We start from the raw sequence: 22,275 nt of genomic DNA on the forward strand, positions 1-22,275 counted from the left end.
CAACACAGTGAGTCATATTTCTTTTATACATTCGCTGAAGTTGGCCCTTTGTGCTGCAGCCTTTACAGACATAGTCTTTAAAACGGCACTGGTGAGCCCTTTGATTCCCTCCGCAACGCCAGCATGGTGCTACTCGATTAGCCCCCCTCGGCGGACTCTGAGTTAAGGGGCTTTGGGGCCTGTTCTCTCTCCCCTGAGAGGATTCATGTTCTACAGTCCAGCCTCTAAAAGGCGCCAATCTGTGCACAGTACTTGCCGGATTTGAGTCCTGAGGAAGAGTCATCTGCCTAGAGCCGCAGGTCAAGGTCATGAATGTTTGGCTCATGGAGATGGCCTTCTGCAGTGTGACTGTGGTATCCGCAGATAGTAGCTTATGAAGAAGGCCCTCATGACCAATTCCGATGACAAAGATATCCCGCAGCACTTCGGTGAGGTGGTCGCCAAAATCTCACTGTGCCGCCAGCCTCCTGAGGTCTGCAGCATATTTCGCTATCTCCTGGCCTTCGGGCCGTCGGTGTGTAGAAAACTGTTGTCTGGCTGTGAGGATGCTCTCTTTGGGCTTGAGTCAATCAGCATTACAAGCTCCTCGTACGTCTTGGTTGTGGTCTTCGCTGGCGCCCCAACCAGAGCAGGATAGCTCTGCGCTTATCAGCCAGTGTGGCCGGCTTGTCACCTGCCAGGTCGTTTGCTGTGAAGAAATAGTCGAGCCTCTCCACAAAAGCTTCCCAATCATCACCATTGGTGAACTGCTGCAACGTACCAAGGTTAGCCATTTTCGCATGAAGGTCCGTAATCTCGTCGCCAATAGTTATGTCTTCAGATGCTCTTATAATGACTCCATGAGACAATGTGTTGTGCTTGAACTGTAGTGACCTTAGTCCATTTAATGTAACTCCAGAGTGAGGATCACACATGGTGGCCTGCCTTTTATACTAGGCCTGGCACACCTATACAGGTAACCTACAAGTCTCCCACTGCAGTGCCCTCAGGTGGCACACCTTGTAATAGTACAAGTAGTAACCATGTAGGACACATGACAGAGATGGCAGAAACTCCGAACAAATATTTTGTATCAGTCTTTACAGTAGAGGACACTAACAATATCCCACCAGTGGATAGTCAAAGGGCTATAGACGGGGAGGAACTTAACACAACCACAATCACTAAGGAGGTGGTATTCAGTAAGATAATAGGACTAAAGATAGATAAATCCCTTGGACCTGATGGCTGACATCCTAGGATCTTAGGAGAAGTTGCGGCAGGGATAGTGGATGCTCTGGTTGTAATTTACCAAATTTCCCTGGATTCTGGGGAGGTCCCAGCAGATTGGAAAACTGCAAATGTATGCCCCTATTTAAAAAAGGAGGCAGGCAAAAAAGCAGGAAATTATAAACCAGTTAACCTAATATCTGTGATTGGAGTCCATTATTAAAGAAGTAGTAGCAGGACATTTGGAAAAGCATAATTCGGTCAGGCAGAGTCAGCATTGCTTTATGAAGGGGAACTCATGTTTGACAAATTTGCTGGAATTCTTTGAGAATGTAACAAACAGGGTGGATAAAGGGGAACCAGTGGATGTAGTGTATTTGGACTTCCAGAAGGCATTTGACAAGGTGCCACATAAAAGGTTACTGCACAAGATAAAAGTTCACGGGGTTGGGGGTAATATATTAGCATGGATAGAGGATTGGCTAACAAACAGAAAACAGAGAGTCGGGATAAATGGTTCACTCTCGGGATGACCATCATTAACTAGTGGAGTGCCGCAGGGATTAGTGCTGGGACCCCAACTATTTACAATCTATATTAACGACTTGGAAGAAAGGACCGAGTGTAATGTAGCCAAGTTTGCTGATGATACAAAGATGGGAGGAAAAGCAATGTGTGAGGAGGACACACAAAATCTGCAAAAGGACACAGACAGGCTAAGTGAGTGGGCAAAAATTTGGCAGATGGAGTATAATGTTGGAAAGTGTGAGGTCATGCACTTTGGCAGAAAAAAATCAAAGAGCAAGTTAGTATTTAAATGGAGAAAGATTGCAAAGTGCTGCAGTACAGCGGGACCTGGGGGTACTTGTGCATGAAACACAAAAGGTTTGTATGCAAGTACAGCAAGTGATCAGGAAGGCCAATGGAATCTTGGCCTTTATTGCAAAGGGGATGGAGTATCAAAGCAGGGAAGTCTTGTTACAGTTATACAGGGTATTGGTGAGGCCACACCTGGAATACTGCATCCAGTTTTGGTTTTCATATTTACAAAAGGATATACTTGCTTTGGAGACAGTTCAGAGAAGGTTCACTCGGTTGATTCCGGAGATGAGGGGGTTGACCTGTGAGGAAAGGTTGAGTAGGTTGGGCCTCTACTCATTGGAATTCAGAAGATTGAGAGGTGATCTTATTGAAACATTTAAGATTATGAGGGGGCTTGACAAGGTGGGTGCAGAGAGAATGTTTCCAGTGATGGGGGAGACTAGAACTAGGGGGCATAATCTTAGAATAAGGGGCCGCCCATTTAAAACTGAGGTGAGGAGAAATTTCTTTTCTCAGAGGGTTGTAAATCTGTGGAATTCATTGCCTCAGAGAGCTGTGGAAGCTGGGACATTGACCAAATTTAAGACAGAGATAGTTAACTGATAATGGAATAAGGGGTTATGGGGAGCGGGCAGGAAAGTAGACCTGAGTCCATGATCGGATCAGCCAAGATCATATAAAATGGCAGAGCAGGCTTGAGGGGCCGTATGGCCTACTCCTGCTCCTATTTCTTACGTTCTTATCATCATCATAGGCGGTCCCTCGTATCGAGGATGACTTGCTTCCACACCAAACAGGGATGAGTTCACAGGTGTTTCAATGAAGGACCTAATATTCCACGTCCCGAACTACATCCTGAAGCGTGGAAGATGCCTGTGCATGGATTTTTTTTAACGTGTGGTGGCCGTTGCACACCAGCCACCATACAGGTTTGACAGACCAAGTCTTGGTCCAGTGGCAAGGATTAACCAAGACGACAGGAGACCAGCTCTGCTGCATGGACCTAGTGCGCACACATATCACAGTGTAGGCTGGTCAGTGCTGCCCCAGGGCCCTCGCCTCTTCTGGCCCCAAACTCACGCCTCTCCTGGGCCCCGATCACTCGCCGCTCCTGCGCCCCAACCTCACCGCTCCTGCTGTACCTGCCTACGCTCCAAACACCGACCTGGACTTTGATGACGTCCAGTACAGTCCCCCTCTTCGCTGCCGTCGCCCTCCTGCACCAGCTCATGCTGTACCTTGCAGTGGTATGCTCCTTTTATGGCCCCGACCTGCTGCTGAGCAGCATGGCAGCCCCGACCTGCGAAAGACCATCAGCGGCGGGTTGGGGCCATAAAAGGTGAGTGGCGGCCTGGAGCAGCTTGGCGGCCCCGACCTAATTGCTATTAAAATGCTGCTGGCCATGCTTAAAGGGGAAATGTCTCCAAAGTTACAAAATGGCAGAAGCAAGGCACTGAAGCAGAACTGCACCATCCTTTTGTGCTGTTACAGCAGAAGGTGCTACTGAGAAGGGCAGTTCGTTTTGGAGAATAAGAACATAAGGAACCTAAGAATTAGGAGCAGGAGTAGGCTATATGGCCCTCGAACCTGATCCGCCAATCAATAAAATCATGGCTGATCTTCGATCTCAACTCCACTTTCCCGTCCGATCTCCATATCCCTTGATTCCCTGAGCGAACAGTACTCTCCACTCAAGATTACTGCCAAAGCAGCCCGGATGGAGATTGTTGAGTAAAGTGATGCTGTCCAATGTGTGCACTGAACCAGGAAGCAATCGAGGAAGAAACTTACTGGGCTATGTAAGGTAAGTACATTCACACTTTGCATATTTTAACCATGTTGCCTGAAATGATATTTTACTAGCACTTCAGTGTATGCATCTTGCAAACACTAGCAACTGTTGATCTAATTTACAAATGCATAAACATGTCTATGTTTCATCATTGCTACCAATCACTGTGTGTTTGCCCTGTGTACCCCGTAAAATGTGGCAAACAATAAACACCAGGGGCAGGAGATTCCACTGTTGTTTTCAGTGCAATTCACCCCCAAATCGGCAAACCAGTGCAAAAGATGGCGGATATTTCAGCACAAATTACATCCAGCGCAAATCAAGCTTCTAAAATCTTTTGTGCTAGTTTAAAAACATTGCATTAGAAACCACTAGCTGTGCCACTAGCCAAGCTGTTCCAGTACAGCTCATAGGCAGTCCCTCGAATCGAGGATGACTTGCTTCCACGTCAAGAAGTTCACAGGTGTTTCAATGAAGGACCTAAAATTCCAGGTCCCGAAGTAAATCTTGAAGGGTGGAAGATGCATGTGCGTGGATTTTTTTAACGTGTGGTGGCCGTTGCACACCAGCCACCACACGGACTTGACAGAGCTAGGTCTTTGTCCAGTAGCAAGGATTAACCAGTACAGCTACAACACTGGCATCTACCTGACAATGTGGAAAACTGCCCAGGTATGTCCTGTTCACAAAAGCAGGTCAAATCCTATCTGGCCAATTACCACCGCATCCGTCTACTTTCAATCATCAGTAAAGTGTCTTGGGACTTACAAGGGAGGATTAAGAAAAAAAGGGACGATTATGTCATATATCAACAGCTAAATATGATAGAATCTTTAGAGGAATATAAAAAGTTAAGAGGCAAAATTAAAAAGGATATTAGGAATGCTAAGAGAGAGTATGAGAAATTCTTGGCCAGTAAAATTAAGGAAAACCCTACGATGTTCTATAAATATATTAAGAGTAAGAGGGTAACTAAAGAAAGGGTAGGGCCTATTAGAGACCATGAGGGTAATCTTTGTGTGGAGGCGGAAGATGTTGGGAGGGTTCTTAAAGAATACTTTGCATCTGTTTTCACAATGGAAAGGGACAATACAGATACTGCTATCGAGGAAGAGTGTGATATTCTAGAAGAAATAAATATAGTGAGAAAGGAAGTATTAAGGGGTTTAGCAGCTTTAAAAGTAGATAAGTCCCCAGGCCCAGATGAATGCATCCCAGGTTGTTGAGCGAAGTAAAAGAGGAAATAGCAGAGGCCTTGACCATCATTTTTCAGTTCTCTTTGGATCTGGGTATGTTGCCGGAGGATTGGAGGACTGCTAATGTAGTACCCTTGTTTAAGAAGGGAGAAAGGGATAAGCCGAGTAATTACAGGCCTGTCAGCCTAACCTCAGTGGTGGGAAAATTATTGGAAAAAATCCTGAAAGACAGGATAAATCTGCATTTGGAAAGGCAAGGATTAATTAGGGACAGTCAGCATGGATTTGTGAAGGGAAGATTGTGTCTGACTAACCTGACTGAATTTTTTGAGGTAACCATGAGGGTCGATGAGGGTAGTGCGTACAATGTAGTATATATGGACTTTAGCAAAGCTTTTGATAAGGTCCCACATGGTAGACTTGTCATGAAGGTTAAAGCCCATGGGATGCAGGGCAAAGTGTCAAGTTGAATCCAACATTGGCTTCAGGGTAGGAAGCAAAGGGTAATGATTGATGGATGTTTTTGTGACTAGAAGGATATCTCCAGTGGGGTTCCACAGGGCTCAGTACTGGGACCCTTGCTTTTTGTGGTATATATCAACGATTTAGATTTGAATATAGGGAGTATGATTAAGACGTTTGCAGACGACGCTAAAATTGGCTGTGTGGTTGATATGAAGAGGAAAGTCACAGGCTGCAGGAGGATATCAATCTACTGGTCAGGTGGGCAGAGCAGTGGCAAATGGAATTTAATTCAGAGAAGTTTGAGGTGATGCACTTTGGGAGGGCTAATAAGGAAAGAGTATACACATTAAACGGTAGGCCACTTAATAGTGTAAATGAACAAAGGGACCTTTGAGTGCTTGTCCACAGATCCCTGAAAGTAGCAGGCTGGTGGATAAGGTGGTAAAGAAGGCATACGGAATGCTTGCCTTTATTGGCCGAGGCATAGAATATAAGAGCAGGGAGGTTATGCTTAAATTGTATAATACTTTGGTTAGGCCACAGCTGGAGTATTGCGTGCAGTTCTGGTCGCTGTATTATAGGAAGGACGTGATTGCACTAGAGAGGTTGCAGAGGAGATTTACTAGGATGCTGCCTGGAATGGAGAATCTAAGTTATGAGGGCAGATTGGATAGGCTGGGTTTGTTCTCATTGGAACAGGGGTAGTTGAGAGGAGACCTCATTGAAGTGTGCAAAATATTGAGGGGCCTGGACATAGTGGATAGTAAGGGTCTATTTCCATTGGTGGAAGGGTGTATTACGAGGGGGCATAGTTGTAAGGTAGTTTCTGGTAGGTTTAGACAGGATTTGAGCGGGGGGGGGGCAGGGCACCTTTACGCAGAGGGATGGGGGGATCTGGAACTGGCTGACTGGAAGAGTGGTGGATGCAGAAACCCTTACCACTTTTAAGAGATGGTTGGATGGGCACTTAAAGTGCAGTAAACTGCAGGGTTACGGACCTAGAGCTGGTAATTGGGATTAGACTGGATGACTTTTTATAAGACGGAGCAGATATAATGGTAAGTACTGCAGGGAATAGAATACGGCCAGGGTAATCTCCTGGACTAGTTTCGATTGCCTGGATGGGTCAGAGAGGAATTTTCCCAGATTTTTTCTCCCTAATTGGCCTGGGTTTTTATCTGGTTTTTGCCTCTCCCAGGAGATCCAGTTGGGGTGGAGTGTAGAATGTTTTAGTATAAGGGGCGGACTGGTTGGGCTGGGAGCTCTTTGCCTTTCCGTCATTGTTCATAGGTTTATATGTACCATTAGGGCTGCTGACCAAGGGCCGTGTGGCTCTTTGTCGTCCGGCGCAGACACGATGGGCCGAAATGGCCTCCTTCTGCGCTGTATCTTTCTATGTTTCTATGTTTCTAAGGTGTCATTGACAGAGCTATAAGTGGCACTTACTCACCAATAACCTGCTCACCAATGCTCAGTTTGGGTTCCACCAGGACCACTCTGCTTCAGACATCATTACAGCCATGGTCCAAACATGGACAAAAGAGCTGAATTCCAGAGGTGAGGCAGCATCAAGGCAGCATTTAACCGAGTGTGGCATCAAGGAGCCCTAGTAAAATTGAAGTCAATGGGAATCAAGGGGAAAACTCTACACTGGCTGGAGTCATATTTAGCGTGGAGGCCCTGTACCCGCATGAGAACACCAGTGGCAGGTCGGGGCCATAAAAGGAGCGGCGTGGAGGCCTCGGGAGCAGCACGAGCTGGTGCAGGAGGACGACGGCAGCGAAGAGTGACATCATCAAGGTCCAGGTCGGTGACTGGAGCGTGGGCAGATACAGCAGGAGCGGTGAGATTGGGGCGAAGGAGTGGCGAGAGACTGTAGAGGGACGTGATCGACGGCCAGGGGTAGCACGGGCCAGCCCACACTGCGATATGTGTGCGCACTAGGTTCGTGCAGCAGAGCAGGTCTCCAGTCGTCTTGGATAACCCTTGCCACTGGACCAAGAGCTAGCTCTGTCAAGCCCGTGTGGTGGCTGGTGTGCAACGGCCACCACACGCTAAAAAAATCCACGCACAGGCATCTTCCACCCTTCAGGATATAGTTCGGGATCTGGAATATTAGGTCCTTCATTGAAACACCTGTGAACTCATCCTTTTTTGGCGTGGAAGTAAGTCATCCTCATTTCGAGGGATTGCCTATTATGATGATTACTTAGCACAAAGGAAGATGGTTGTGGTTGTTGGAGATCTATCATCCCAGCCCCGGGACATCGCTGCAGGAGTTCCTCAGGGTAGTATTCCAGGCCCAACCATCTTCAGCTGCTTCATCAATGACCTTCCCTCCATCATAAGGTCAAAAGTGGGAACGTTCGCTGATGATTGCACAGTGTTCAGTTCCATTCGCAACTACTCATAAAATGAATGCCAGCATGCATCAAGACCTGGATGACATTCAGGCTTGGGTTGATAAGTGGCAAGTAACATTCATGCCACACAAGTGCCAGGCAATGACCATCTCCAAAGAGCAAAAGTCTAACCACCTCCCCATGATATTCAACATCATTACTATCAACGAATCCCCCACCATCAACATCCTGAGGGTCACTGTTGACCAGAAACTTAACTGGACCAGCTACATAAATACTTTGGCTACAAGAGCAGGTCAGAGGCTGCATATTCTGTGACGAGTGTCTCACCTCCTGACTCCCCAAAGCTTTTCTACCATCTACAAGGCACAAGTCAGAGTGTGATAGAATACTTTTTACTTGCTTGGATGAGTGCAGCTCCCACAACACTCAAGAAACTCAACACCATCCAGGACAAAGCAGCCCTCTTGATTGGCACCCCATCCATCACCTTCAACATTTACTCCCTCCACCACCGGTGCATGTATCTACAGTGTGTACCATCTACAAGATGCACTGCAGCAACTCACCACAGGTTCTTCAACAACACCTCCCAAACCCACGACCTCTACCACCTAGAAGGACAAGGGCAGCAGACGCATGGGAGCACCATCGCCTGCAAGTACCCCTCCAAGTTACACACCATCCTGACTTGGAAATATATCATCGTTCCTTCATCGTCATTGGGTCAAAGTCTTGGAATTCCCTCCCTAACAGCACTGAGGGAGCATCTTCAGCACACAGACTGCGGCAGTTCAAGAAGGCGGCTCACCACCACCTTCTCAAGGGTAATTAGGGATGGGCAATAAATGCTGGCCTTGCCAGCGATGCCCACATCTCAGAATGAATAATAAAAAAGGCGCCCTCGCCCACAAAACTGGCCATGCTCGAGATCAAATTAATCACTATTACGAGTTACTGCTAACTGCACCCGTTAGAGGGCATTCGAGGAGGGTCTTAAAATTAAGCTATTTTAGGCGCAAGGACACCAATAGGCGCATTTTAATAGTTTCCTTTTTTTAATTTACTAAGAAACTGACTACTGTACACCAATGTAATTAGTAAATGATACTGTATAATTTTTTTAAACTAATTTTAAGTTATTTAAAAGCAGATTACTAACAGAGTGGACTAGACACTCTGATTAAAATTGCTTTTTAAAAAAATGATAAACCCATTTTCAGTTGTATTAATTTCTCGGCGGTTAAGTGGAAAGATGGTAACATGGGCGGTCGTTACCGGAATGGACGGTAAATACTAAAATTTAGTCCGAGGCTGCAGTTGGGCCCAGGGAGGGGGAAAACTTAAAAAAAAAATTTCAGTAAAAAAAAATAAAAACGTACGAAGCATTCCCAAGACAGTTTTATACCTAATCGCCATTTTTAAATTTTATAAAAATAAATCAAGAACCTTTAACTTACCTTTCTTTGCAGGGTACTCACCTACCACCCTGCTTTAGCAGCTTTTACAGGGCGGTTCTCTCGACGAGCTGGACGTCGACGGTTGAGGCCAAACTTAAGCCCTGGCGGTTGTTCTCGGCATTGCACGTGGGCGGTTTGGTCCCAGCGGGCATGTTCAGATGTGGGCGATAACATTGAAAAACTTAAGTGGAAACTTTCGCTGGGTGGAAAAACAGTTGTACCGCCGAGAAAATCGCCGACCATGAACGTGAAAGTTTAGCCCTTAAATATATCAAGGAATATTTTTTGATACAAATACATTTATTTTTTAAATTACGTTTTAAAACGTTGCCCGATGCCCTGGTTCATCGCAGATTTTACGTTCGGTAATATGCGAATGAGTTTGCGCAGAAACTTGAGAAAAAAAATGCTCTGAAAGCTAGCTCAATTTTAAGTGCACTTTCCACCCAGAGCAGAAACTCTTGGCCCACACAAAGTATCGGCATGCTGTCTGTTGACACGTTCACATGATGGTTGCTGGTCTGGGTATTTCGATGACACACATCATTCATATTCTTTATTTCAACTTATGTCCCTTTTTTATCTGTTTGCAAGAATGTCTGCACATAACCAACACCAACAAATGCAGACAGGAGGGGGTTGTTACTTAATGTTGTGACCCTTGACTCCTTATGAGGGAATGGCCCTGGAAATTCTGAGCATGAGGTTTACAAAGGGAGTGTGGGAGATAAGGTAAGAGACTTGCCTTAATTTATGCCTAATATCTCACTTTGATTTTTATTCTTTATTATCTTATTCACTCATTCATTTTCTCCTTTACACAAAGGCATACACTGCAGCATAACCCACGACAATGTCTTGCCATCTAGAGCTGTTTCGAGGCTATCATGGCTAAAATTGTCAAATATGCTCTTTCTTAGCTCATTCAATTGCCCAAAACAAAGAAATGGCTGAGCTCAATGCCTAACCTGAATTGAGCACCTCACTACATCCCGAGTCTAGACCCAGCCATTATACCAGGATTGAACTCACTGGTCACCTCTGACGCTGACCCCACCAGAGATTGCGGGGGCAGTGAGAGGTCACCTCATTTGAATGGGTCCAGCAGGCGCCTATGCCATTAGGGGTGCATCCTGGGCACCCACCTTGCCCCACAGGCCAGAAAGTCCATTACAAAATGCTGGATCCCCTGGAAAAACATTTTTGTGGTGCCCCCAGTCACCCCTTTTGTAAAGTATCCGCAGTAAAATAAGTAATTTTTAAAAAAACAGTCTGTCAATTTTCGGAGATCCATGCCTTGATCCTGGTCTGAGCTTACAGGTGGGTCTCACATCTGCCTTTTGACTGCCAAGTTCATAAAGTCTCATCAGGTGTCCTGCCACTGATCATACGGCAGGTCCCTCTGAAGGCCATAAATGATCCCTAACATTGAGAGTCCCTGGCCCACTCCTGTGTCAAATGGCCTTCTCCTTCTAAAAATAGAAAATCAGCAAGGCACAAAAGGCAGCGGTGAGAAGAGCAATAAGACTGATACTCAGTGTTGAAGGGAATAGCTTTGAGGAATAATTCGATAAACTAGGGCCCTCCAACTTTGAAACAAGGCTGCTAAGGTATATAAGATGCTTAATGCAATAGAGAACGTAAACCTGAAACAATACTTTAAAATACATCAGGGCAGAAGGACAAGAGCGCATAGGGTTAGGGTTGTGAAAGGCAAACTTGGGATAGATATAAGGAAAGGAAGGTTTTTTGTTTACACGAGAGGCTGGATCAACTGGGCCTGTATTCACTGGAGTTTAGAAGAATGAGAGGGGATCTCATAGAAACATATAGAATTCTGACGGGACTGGACAGTTTAGATGCAAGAAGAATGCTCCTGATGTTGGGGGAGTCAGAACCAGGGAACATAGTCTAAGGACAAGGGGTAAGCCATTTAGGACCGAGATGAGGAGAACATTTTTCACTGAGAGTTGTTAATCTGTAGAATTCTCTACCGCAGAAAGTTGTTGATACCAGTTCGTTAGATATATTCAAGAGGGAGTTAGATATGGCCCTTACGGCTAAAGGGATCAAAGGGTATGGAGAGAAAGCAGGAAAGGAGTACTGAGGTGAATGATCAGCCATGATCTTATTGAATGGTGGTGCAGGCTCGAAGGGCCGAATGGCCTACTCCTGCACCTATTTTCTATGTTTCTATGCTCTGACCCCTTCCCGACCAGCAGCAACCAATTTTTGAAAATTATTCCGCGGGAAATGCCCCATGCAGAATTACCCTGCGGATGTGCCTTCGCCGCCGGTTAGTGCCACTGACAGCTTTTGCTGTCGGTGCCAATTTTGTGGCTGGGCGACATGGCTGCCCCTAAAGGGGAAGTCGCACTACCGGCAACTCCATTTTATTTTTTATTGTTGGATGAAAATTATGCCCGTGGGTTCGGCCGGGCCGCCAACAGACAGCCCGGTTCCCCCTTTTGGGTGCCAGGCCGCTGGGCCGGGATGAAACCCTCCCTAGTAGCCCAATGTTTGCCACTAAAGTGGCTGCAGAGTTTGCAGCGGCCCTCCCTTTTAACTGAAGGGGAGGGATGTTGTGACACGTCAGCCTGATGACATCATCAACAACATGCTGGTGACATGAAGCATCGGCCACTATGACCCGCCCCTACTTCCACCCCACTAGTTGCGGTGACTCCGACCCAACTGCACTTCCACCCCTCTCCTGACACCAACGCCACTCTGACTGGAAACATAAGCCAAATAGCTGAAAATCGCTGGAATGTGCGCCCCATGCATTGAGGCGGATGGAGCACCGAAAAAAGGGTAGGTGTGCCCCGTTTTGGGCGGTGGACAATTTTGGTTCCCTTGTATCAAGGGTGTTCAAGACTTGAGCTTTGTAGAGAGTTAAGGGTTGTTGAGGGCAAAAGGAATATTTGGCACAGGAGAGGAAAATTAACTTTTTGCAAGTATTTTTTGTTATGGGAGATGTGGAATAGTTATGGCAAGAAAGTCAATAGATGAAGAAGGACTAAGGGTGGTATAAAATATTATAAGTGCTAGCTGTTGATAAGACTTGAATTAAAACAAAGCAACAGTTTCATTATCAGCACAAAGGAGAGTAAAATGGAATGATTCATCCCTTGCATTGCAAAAGAATTGGCAGTTGTATTCACTGGGGGCATGCTATTTCAAGGAAGTTGATGAGTGCAATCAGGTTTTGATGAGTGGAAAGGTTATTGATAGGAAGACAGAACAAAATAGGCAGGAGAACATAGCCCTTGGCAATCACCAAGTTAATAGAAAAAGAATTAGAGGATGAACCATCAACTTCAGAACAGATAGTGATTTGAGAGGAAACTAAGTAACCATGAAAATAGCTTTGGTGGAATGCCATATAATGGTAACTTAAGAACATAAGAAATAGGAGTAAGAGTAGGCCATTTGTCCCTTCAAGCCTGCTCCGCCATTCAATAAGGTCATGTCTGATCTTCTACCTTCACCTTCTCGCACTATTATTATATAAATACTAAAGTTTACTCCAGATAAGCAATTCAATTATTTTACATGGAATGGGGATGAGACTACTGGATGTAAGAACATCAGAAATAAGAGCAGAAGTAGGCCATACGGCCCCTCAAGCCTGCTCCCCCATTCAATAAGATCATGGCTGATCTTCGACCTCAACTCCACTGTCCCGCCCGATCCCCATATCCCTTGAATTCCCTTAATATCCAAAAATCTATTGATCTCTGCCTTGAATATACACAATGACTGAACATCCACACCCTGCTGGGATAGACAATTCCAAAGATTCACAACCTGTTGAGTGAAGAAATGTATCCTCATCTCAGTCCTAATTGGCTAACCCCTTATTCTGAGACTATGACCCCCCAGCCAGGGGAAACATCCTCCGAACATTTACTTTGTCAAGCCCTGTAAGAATTTTATATGTTTCAATGAGATTACCTCTCATTCTTCTAAACTCTGGGGAATATAGGCCTAATCTCCTCAATCTCTCCTCACAGGACAATCCCCCCATCCCAGGAATCAGTTTGGTGAACCTTTGATGCAATCCCTCTTGGACAAGCATATCCTTCCTTAGGTAAGGAGACAAAAACTGTACACAGTACTCCAGGTGTGGTCTCACCAAGGCCCTATATAATTGCAGTAAGACTTCTGTATTCTTATACTCCAAATCTTTAGTAATAAAGACTAACATACCATTTACTTTCCTAATTGCTTGCTGTATCTGCATGCTAACTTTCAGTGATTCGTATACAAGGACAACTTGTTTAAAATGTACAGTACCAGATGTGTCAAAGGCTCTGCAGATGTCATGGGCAATGACAGACAATTCATCAAGGCCTTCAAGAGCAGACTTCTCGAGGTAGGTACCATAGCAACAAGATCACTAGTGGTACAGACAGAACTTGCAGAGTGATAGTTATTTGAGTTAACAGAAGGTTTCTTAACCTGAGAAAGTACTTATGTGTGACTAATAAGCAGTAAATTGAAGGATAAGAAGATACACCTTAGAGATACAGGCCAATTGTGCTGGATTTGTACCAATAAGTCAGAACTTGCACCTGCTGATGCTCTGCAGAGCTGAAGCGGCCATAATTTGAGTGGCCAGCTCATTTAAATATCAATTGGCAGTTCTCTACAACAAATACTGTGTAAAATGGAAACACTATGCTGATAGTGTTTGGAATTGAGATTGCATCCTTTAAAAAGCCAGGTCTGGTTGAAGGTTACAGCATTAGGCTAGGGGAGCAGTAAGTAACTCGGAAATGTTGGACTCACTGAGTTGACTGTCAGGTAGCTGCAACTGGATGGTTTATATGAGATTTTTGTACCACTTTGAAAGAATGTCTTCCAATAGAGGGTGTGCCAGAGATGGCCATTGCAAAGAGGTACAAAAGAGCGAACAATTTCAATGGGATGGCCCTCTAAACCCTCTTCGAGTAGATTCAACAAAGCAGAAAGAGATTTCTGTGTTTCAATGGGAGGAAACTGCAATAAACAAAATGAGTCTTGTGCTATGTGGAGAAAGGTGGCACTGGCAATGTGGGCCAATCCTCTCACTCTGGAAATTCAGACCAGTGCCACAAGAAGTTCAATGACCTGATGAGGCCAGGCAAAGCTAAAATACCAGCCATGTTCCCTTTTCTTTCTTGAGCACTAGTACAGTCTTCACCCCCTAAAATTAAGTGCTGCCCAACTAATATTTCACAATGCGCTCTGCTTAAAGGAGTGCACTAACTTAGGATCTGACAGTGTGTGTTGACATCTCTTATAACAGGAATTACTTGTATGAAGAACCTTAAAATTCCTCTACAACTTTAACAGGGTGATACTACCAGATATCTTGCATGACACCTGGGAGACAACCCTCAAACCAGCCTTTATCTAATTCTTCAGTCTTCTGGCAGGAGACACTTGTGCAAGATGCCTTCAAGAGGCAGGGTACAGGAGGAAGATATCCAATATTAAAGAACTCATCCTCTATAGGGAGCAAGCCATTGCGCTGCTGGTGAGGCACTCAGCTCTATCTGTATTCCCACACCCGTCTCCAGGGTAATGCTCATCAATTTTGATGCTGCTGGAATAGATGGCAGCTGAAGTTGAGATGACATAAGAACGTAAGAATTAGGAGCAGGAGTAGGCCATTCTGCCCCTCAAACCTGCTCCGCCATTCAATGAGATCATGGCTGATCTTCTACCTCAACTCCACTTTCCTGCACTATCCCCATATCCCTTGATTCCCTTAATATTCAAAAATCTATCGGTCTCTGTCTTGAATATACTCAAAAACTGAGCCTCCACAGCCCTCTGGGATAGAGAATTGCAAAGAGTCACCACCCTCTGAGTAAAGAAGTTTCTCCTCATCTCAGTTGTAAATGGCCAACCCCTTATTCTGAGACTGTGACCCCTGGTTCTAGACTCCTCAGCCAGAGGAAACATCCTCTCTGCATCTACCTTGACAGATGTGATCTGTCAATGGTGAGAGAGGTTGCGCCAAGGAGGTGACAGTGGATAGAGTGTTCATGGCAAACTCTTCCAAACTGCATACAACAACAACAACTTGTATTTATATGGCGCCTTTAATGTAGTGAAACATCCCAAGACGCTTCACAGGAGTATTATGAGATAAAACAATTTGACACCGAGCCGCATAAGTAGAAATTAGCGCAGGTGACCAAAAGCTTCTTCAAACAGGTAGATTTTAAGGAACGTCTTGAAGGAGCAGGCTCGAGGGGTCAACTGGTCTATTCCTGCTCCTATTTCTTATGCTTCTTATGTTCTTATGAAAGAGAGGTACAGAGGCAGAGAGGTTTAGGCATCTGTCTCACACATGCATGATGATCTTTTTGAGGTTGCAGATGTGCTGCATACTGTTTAAAGTAAATAGGGGGAAGTTTAGAGGAGATATGAGGGAAAATGTCTTCACTCAGAGGTGGTGGGGGTCTGGAACTCACTGCCTGAAAAAGTGGTAGAGCCAGAAAGCCTCACCACATTTAAAAAATGCTTGGATGTGCACTTAAAGTGCCGTAACCTACAGGGCTACGGACCAAGAGCTGGAAAGTGGGATAGGCTGGATAGCTCTTGGTCGGTCGGCATGGACACGATGGGCCATAATGGCCTCCTTCCATGCTGTAAATTTCTATGATTCTATGATATTGAGGGAGTGGAAGCTCTTCTGGTTCACGAACACTCCTGTGTTATCTGGGGGTGCCTTGATTGCCACATGTGCGCAGTCAATAACGCCCTGCACCTGTGGGGAAACCAGCCAGAGCTGCAAAGTCAAGTGCACGCTCAGTCACAATGGCTTCATCAGTGGCAAAGTGTACATAAGTGGCTGACTTGTGAAACATGGCATCGATCACCTGGGTGATGCATTTGTGGGCGGCCGATTGCGAGATCCTGCAAATGTCTGCTGCAGATCTCTGGAAGGAGCCCGAGGCAAAGAAGTTAAGTGACTTTGATGGCCACTGGTAAGGCATGTCCACCAGGTCCACTGGGCAGCAGGTCTTATTCAAGCAAATTTCAAATGTCCAGGAAACTCATCCTCTGCCTGGATACCCTGTGTTGGGGGTATCGCCTTCGGCACGATGCTGATCCCCTCTCTGCTATGGAGCATCAGGTCGGTGATGAGATTGCTGTTGATGTTGTTGTTGTTGCTGCTGGTATGGCTGGTGCTGAGACTCATCTTGGTCCGAATCTGATAAACACTACGCATGCGGAACTGATAAGTGCCAGGTAAAGTGGAGATCAGAGGCACAATCCTTCAATGTAGTGAGTGACTAGCAATCTAGTGAGAGTGGCCTCCGAGGTTGTAGAAATCATCTGCAAAATCTCTGCACAAAATGCTGTCAGCCTTTCCCTTAGGCAAGGAAGCAGGTGTAATGTGTTAGTATTTATATGATTTTTCCAGCTGTCATTTAATAAACGAGCACAATGGCCACTGAGCTCGTGCCTTGCCTTCGCAGACGAGTTTCAGGAAGTCCTTGCACAAGCCTTTTCAGTGTTTCTCAACGAGCTGCTAACTACTTCAATGAGGTCTCCCTCCTCTCCCGAGCAGGTCCATGGCGTGCTTTGAAATGCGTCCCTGTTAAATGCGGGATGAAGGCAGATTCCTGACACGCTGTCAATTTCTCCACTTTTAACTGCCGACCCGCTCCCAAACCCGCACTCTCTGCAATGTGAAAATTCTGGTCTAATATTCAATTGGTGCTATCTAAAATCTGATTGTTACAAAATTCTGCTCCTCTTGCATTGCACAGTACAGCAAACTGTGTTTGGAAGATATTTAAAAACAGGTAGCCACACGTCGGTAGGAAGTGACTATTGATTATTTGTTATCAAGCTTCGATAACAGTAGAGAGGGACAATCCAGTAGCAGGTGAAGATACAGGAAAATGGAACTGCCTTTCTCTGTAGTTTACAATTTTAGTGAATAAATATGTTTACAGCATAAGATACAGTACATTCAAAACATTTAGCTCAGAAATTCCACTCTTTCTAGGGGCAAATTTCAGGCATAGGGACAGTGCAGGGATCCCAGGTTGGGGCAGAACCTATCTTCACCAGATTTCGGCCCCATTGATGCAGCCTGAAAAATTTTAATAGAGGAGCAGCAGGCAGTTCTTCAGCCTGTGCCTCTCTCCATCCCAACTTTCAGTTTGGTTGTGTGTCAGGACATTCCTAGGCTCACCTGGGAATCTCACCAGATGTACCACCCAAACTCCCAGCAGTACCGAAAGCTGGTGAAAACAGACATTCATCATCATCATAGGCAGTTCCTCGAACTTGCTTCCACATGAGTTCACAGATGTTTCAATGAAGGACCCGATGTTCCAGACCTGAACTCCAATTAAAGGGGTGGAAGATGCCTGTGCGTGGATTTTTTTTATGTGTGGTGACCGTTGCACATCAGCCACTACATGGGCTTGACAGAGCTAGGCCTTTATCCAGTGGCAAGGGTTAACCAGGACGCCTGGAGACCTGCTTTGCTGCACGGACCTAGGGCACACACATATGCAGTGTGGGCTGGCTCGTGCTGCCCCTGGGCCCTCGGCTCTTCTGGGCCCCGTACCCTCATTTGTCGCACCTCCGCCACGATCTCTCGCCGCTCCTCCGCCACAAACATGTGCTGTACCTCCACCACGATCTCTCAGCGCTCCTCCGCCATAAAACACTCAACAAATGATGTAGATTGGTGGTAGTTCTGGGCTGCAAGAGGGTCCCACCAATAATAAATTAAACAGCAATGAATCCCAAAGGATTGATTCTGGGTCTACCAGTGAGGGAACTTATAAAGAGGCAACAAGTCTTCGACCAAAACCAGCATGTTGGTCATCTCTTACCCACTTTAGCGACAAGGTACCACTGTGGGATTCTACTGCTATTTGGAGAATAAGGACTCCAAGCTTTTAGCTTTATTTTGTGCCTATAACAGCAGTGTCATGAAAGAATGCCATGGTGTAATTTCAAGGCCTTTGTGACAAAGATAATGGATTGGAATTTGCTGTGAAAATAACAGTGAGACTAACGGTGTCACTGTTATTTATGCACACGTCAGACAGAAACTTCCGCCGAGCACACATGCACAGTTAATCGCAAAAATCTGGAAGTTGATAACCGAGATGCGCCACCCCTCTGTAAGCTGCACGAAAATGGCATCTCGCTGTACTGCTCCCCATTCAAATGTATTCAACGGCATGAGGTTTTTGCACTGACATTGTAGATATGGACTAAACTCGCCACAGAAACTTGCCCATTCCAGTCTAAGTACCTTTTTAACGGCTTGGTAAGTCTTAATTACTTCCAAATAACCTCTCTTGCACGGAAAATTATCTTTTACAGTGTGGAGTCTCATTATTTCAGCTTTTAATTATTGTTGGAGATTTTTAAAAATGAAAATTTTTTGGAACTTTTTCTTTCTGTCTCTTATAAATCAATCTTTCTTTCCCTTTTTTAATTTCATTTTCTGTATCTGATTTGATATTGAATTTACTATTCTAGCTTACTTCCTGGTTCAGACTCTGCGCTGCTCATTAACGATTCTTCAATCTAATTGGTTAAGGAGATACACAGTTGCTTAACCTATTCACACAGGTCCCAAATGCCCTGTAGAGGGTGCTACACTTTTTGGATGTTTGCCTGCAGTAACTTGCTGTGCAAAAGGTCATGGAAAGTCTATGGGCTAGTGTAAGTTGAACAAATGGCACCCACAGCAAAATCCATCCCAATGTATTTTTAACTAAATAAAGGGGTGGTTTGAATTTTGGTTTGATGTTCTATAACTGACAGATCTGAACAACAATGAATGAAACTGCCATGGCCTGAAGACTTTTGTGAAACCTACCTGAGCAGGATCTTTTCAGTCTTTTCAGCTGCTGATCTGTTGTTTTAACGAGACTTGGTGAGGATCTCGGTCCTTCTTTTAATTCTTTATCAGAACCATTCAACTCACCAACATTGTTTGATTCAGATCCTGAAAAAAATGTATAAAATTGATTTTGTGTTATTTATCAATGTTTGCACAACTTCAGCTCTTCAGCTGCACAATTCCAGCTCTTTGCTCTGCACATTTAATGGCAAGATAGGTTGGGAATTTATTGTATTAAATGAAGTAAGACTAGTGTATGCCTCAAGTCATCACTGGCCTCCTTACCGCTTCCTGTTAACGTTATGGGGCGATAACAGGGCGCTAACGTCTTATCGACCGGGAGATGAACGACTCCCGTAAGATGAACAACTCCGACTAAATTCGGCAAGAGGTTTGCGGTGGTGGTAACATACTGCGTCATGCTTTCCTGCACCCAGAGATTGTGATGTCATTGGCGTGTGCATCACCCCAGACCCGAACTTCGGTTCCGCCCGCTGCAGCATCGCCAGGCAACAACACCGGCAGCTGCAGGAGGCATTGTTCGGGAGGCTGGGCACTTTGAGTCGGAAGTTAAAGGAGAGGAAGTTAAAGTTATTCTAAGTATGAAAATTGTTCAAATGTGTTATTTTGATTTTGCCCATTTCTCTTAGGCCTCGATCAATCACCTCTTCACTGCTGGAATGCATGGGCCTGATCGGGCTGGATCATGGCTGCTGTTGGGGACCCAATGCAGAACCTGGGTCCCCAACAGCAGCCATGATCCTTTAAGGGAGGAAAGGAACCTTGGATCACGATAGCGCTGCACAGGACATTGTGCTGCACTGCACCACTACCACCCCACTTGCATCCTTTAGTGCTCCAGGAAGGAAGTGGAACGCTTTAGCACTCCACTTCCTTCCTGGAGTGCTATCACCAAATTTAGAAAAAGCTAGGAATCATTAGCGCCTGGCGCTAATTTTTGCAGCTTTCAAAAGTGAGTGCCCCCACCTAAATTTCTCGCCCACACCCTTAAACCCATCAGGAGATGACTTTTCCTATTGCTGGTACATTATCTGTGGGCTCCAGCATGGTAGTTCTTAATTTATAAGTCACTACTTTTCCATTGTTTAGTAAATGCTTCCATTTACAACATTTAATTGGGTAATTGCATGAGTACCTACATTTTGCTGTTTTACTTCAGAGTGATAAAGAGCAGCAGCTATATATTTGCTGCAAATTAACCCCTCAGGAATCATTTGTCTCAGGACCAGTATCTTGTCTTCAGCAGGATATCTATTCATCCGCTTTTATTGTAAGTGGCACACATGAACATGACTGACCTTTGCAGTCATTTTCACATACAAACCTGGGTCCACACAGTAATGTCTCTGTGCCTGTATTTTTTAGATTGACACATAAATAGAGAGGCTTCATGTTGTGGAAGTTGGATCTTTTACTCCCTGCTTTCTGGTTATCTATTTAGGTACAGTATGTTGATTGCTTATAGCAGCTGGACAGTACCTAACAATCCAAGAACATCCTTAAATCAAAGTTACCGATCACACAAGTGCTTCATTTGGATAGAAAGCTTTCTTAGAAAGTGTTCTTATATTATTAAACATTTTTTTTTTGTCCACGTGATGCTCATTTAACTTCTTGGTCATGACTACAATCCTACTGACCACCTTTTCTGCACTATTAGTAATGTTCCAGAATATCTAGAAAACTTGACTTTTATAGGAGATAGGCAGAATCCCTGATAATAAAGGATAGGATAAAGACAGTAGAGCTCATAAAAAACAAAATGTAGAAACACTTTGGGTGGAGCTAAGAAACAACAAGGGGCAGAAAACATGGGTGGGAGTAGATTATAGGCCTCCTACTATGGTTGTAGTGTCAGGCACAGTATAAATCAGGAAAGTGGAGATGCATGTAGCAAGGGTAATGCAGTAATCATGTCATGGGGAATTTTAAGTTTCATATAGACTGTGCAAACCAAATTTGCAATATAAGAGCAGAGGACGGGTTCATGGAATGCATTCAAGGTAGCTTTCTAGATCAGTATGTCGAGGGACCAATTTGGGAATATGCTATTTTAGACCTAGTATTGTGCATAGACATGGTTAATTAATAACCTTGTAGTAAAAGAGCCTTTGAGGAGCATTGGTTAACACAGAAAACAAAGAGTAGGAATAAACGGGTCATTTTTGGGTTGGCAGGCTGTAACTAGTGGGGTGCTGCAAGGATCAGTGCTTGGGCCTCAGCTATTTGCAATCTATATCAATAACTTAGATCAGGGTACCAAGAGTAATAAATCCAAGTTTTCTGACGATACAAAGCTACGTGGGAAAGTAAGTTATGAGGAGGATGCAAAAAGGCTGCACAGGGATAAAGACTGGTTGGACAAGAACATGAATGGGCAAGAACATGGCAGATGAAATATAATGTGGAGAAATATGACATAGAAACATAGAAAATAGGTGCAGGAGTAGGCCATTCGGCCCTTCCAGCCTGCACCGCCATTCAATGAGTTCATGGCTGAACATGCAACTTCAGTACCCCATTCCTGCTTTCTCGCCATACCCCTTGATCCCCCTAGTAGTAAGGACTTCATCTAACTCCCTTTTGAATATATTTAGTGAATTGGCCTCAACAACTTTCTGTGGTAGAGAATTCCACAGGTTCACCACTCTCTGGGTGAAGAAATTTCTCCTCATCTCGGTCCTAAATGGCTTACCCCTTATCCTTAGACTGTGGCCCCTGGTTCTGGACTTCCCCAACATTGGGAACATTCTTCCTGTATCTAACCTGTCTAACCCCGTCAGAATTTTAAACGTTTCTATGAGGTCCCCTCTCATTCTTCTGAACTCCAGTGAATACAAGCCCAGTTGATCCAGTCTTTCTTGATAGGTCAGTCCCGCCATCCCGGAAATCAGTCTGGTGAACCTTCGCTGCACTCCCTCAATAGCAAGAATGTCCTTCCTCAGGTTAGGAGACCAAAACTGTACACAATACTCCAGGTGTGGCCTCACCAAGGCCCTGTACAACTGTAGCAACACCTCCCTGCCCCTGTACTCAAATCCCCTCGCTATGAAGGCCAACCTGC

The 22,275-nt window shown here is 45.0% G+C and overlaps 1 protein-coding gene across 1 annotated transcript in view; it reads right to left on the reverse strand.

Moving 5' to 3' along the window:
* Nucleotides 1-22,275, reverse strand: part of LOC139275521 (putative Polycomb group protein ASXL3) — a 529,548-nt gene that overhangs the window by 156,194 nt on the left and 351,079 nt on the right. Inside the window, exon 7 of the mRNA XM_070892694.1 lies at nt 19,167-19,295. Coding sequence (XP_070748795.1) covers nt 19,167-19,295 — 129 coding nt within the window. The remainder of the gene's footprint in view (nt 1-19,166; nt 19,296-22,275) is intronic.

The sequence above is a fragment of the Pristiophorus japonicus genome, chromosome 1, assembly GCF_044704955.1.
Source record: "Pristiophorus japonicus isolate sPriJap1 chromosome 1, sPriJap1.hap1, whole genome shotgun sequence".
Classification (NCBI taxonomy): domain Eukaryota; kingdom Metazoa; phylum Chordata; class Chondrichthyes; family Pristiophoridae; genus Pristiophorus; species Pristiophorus japonicus.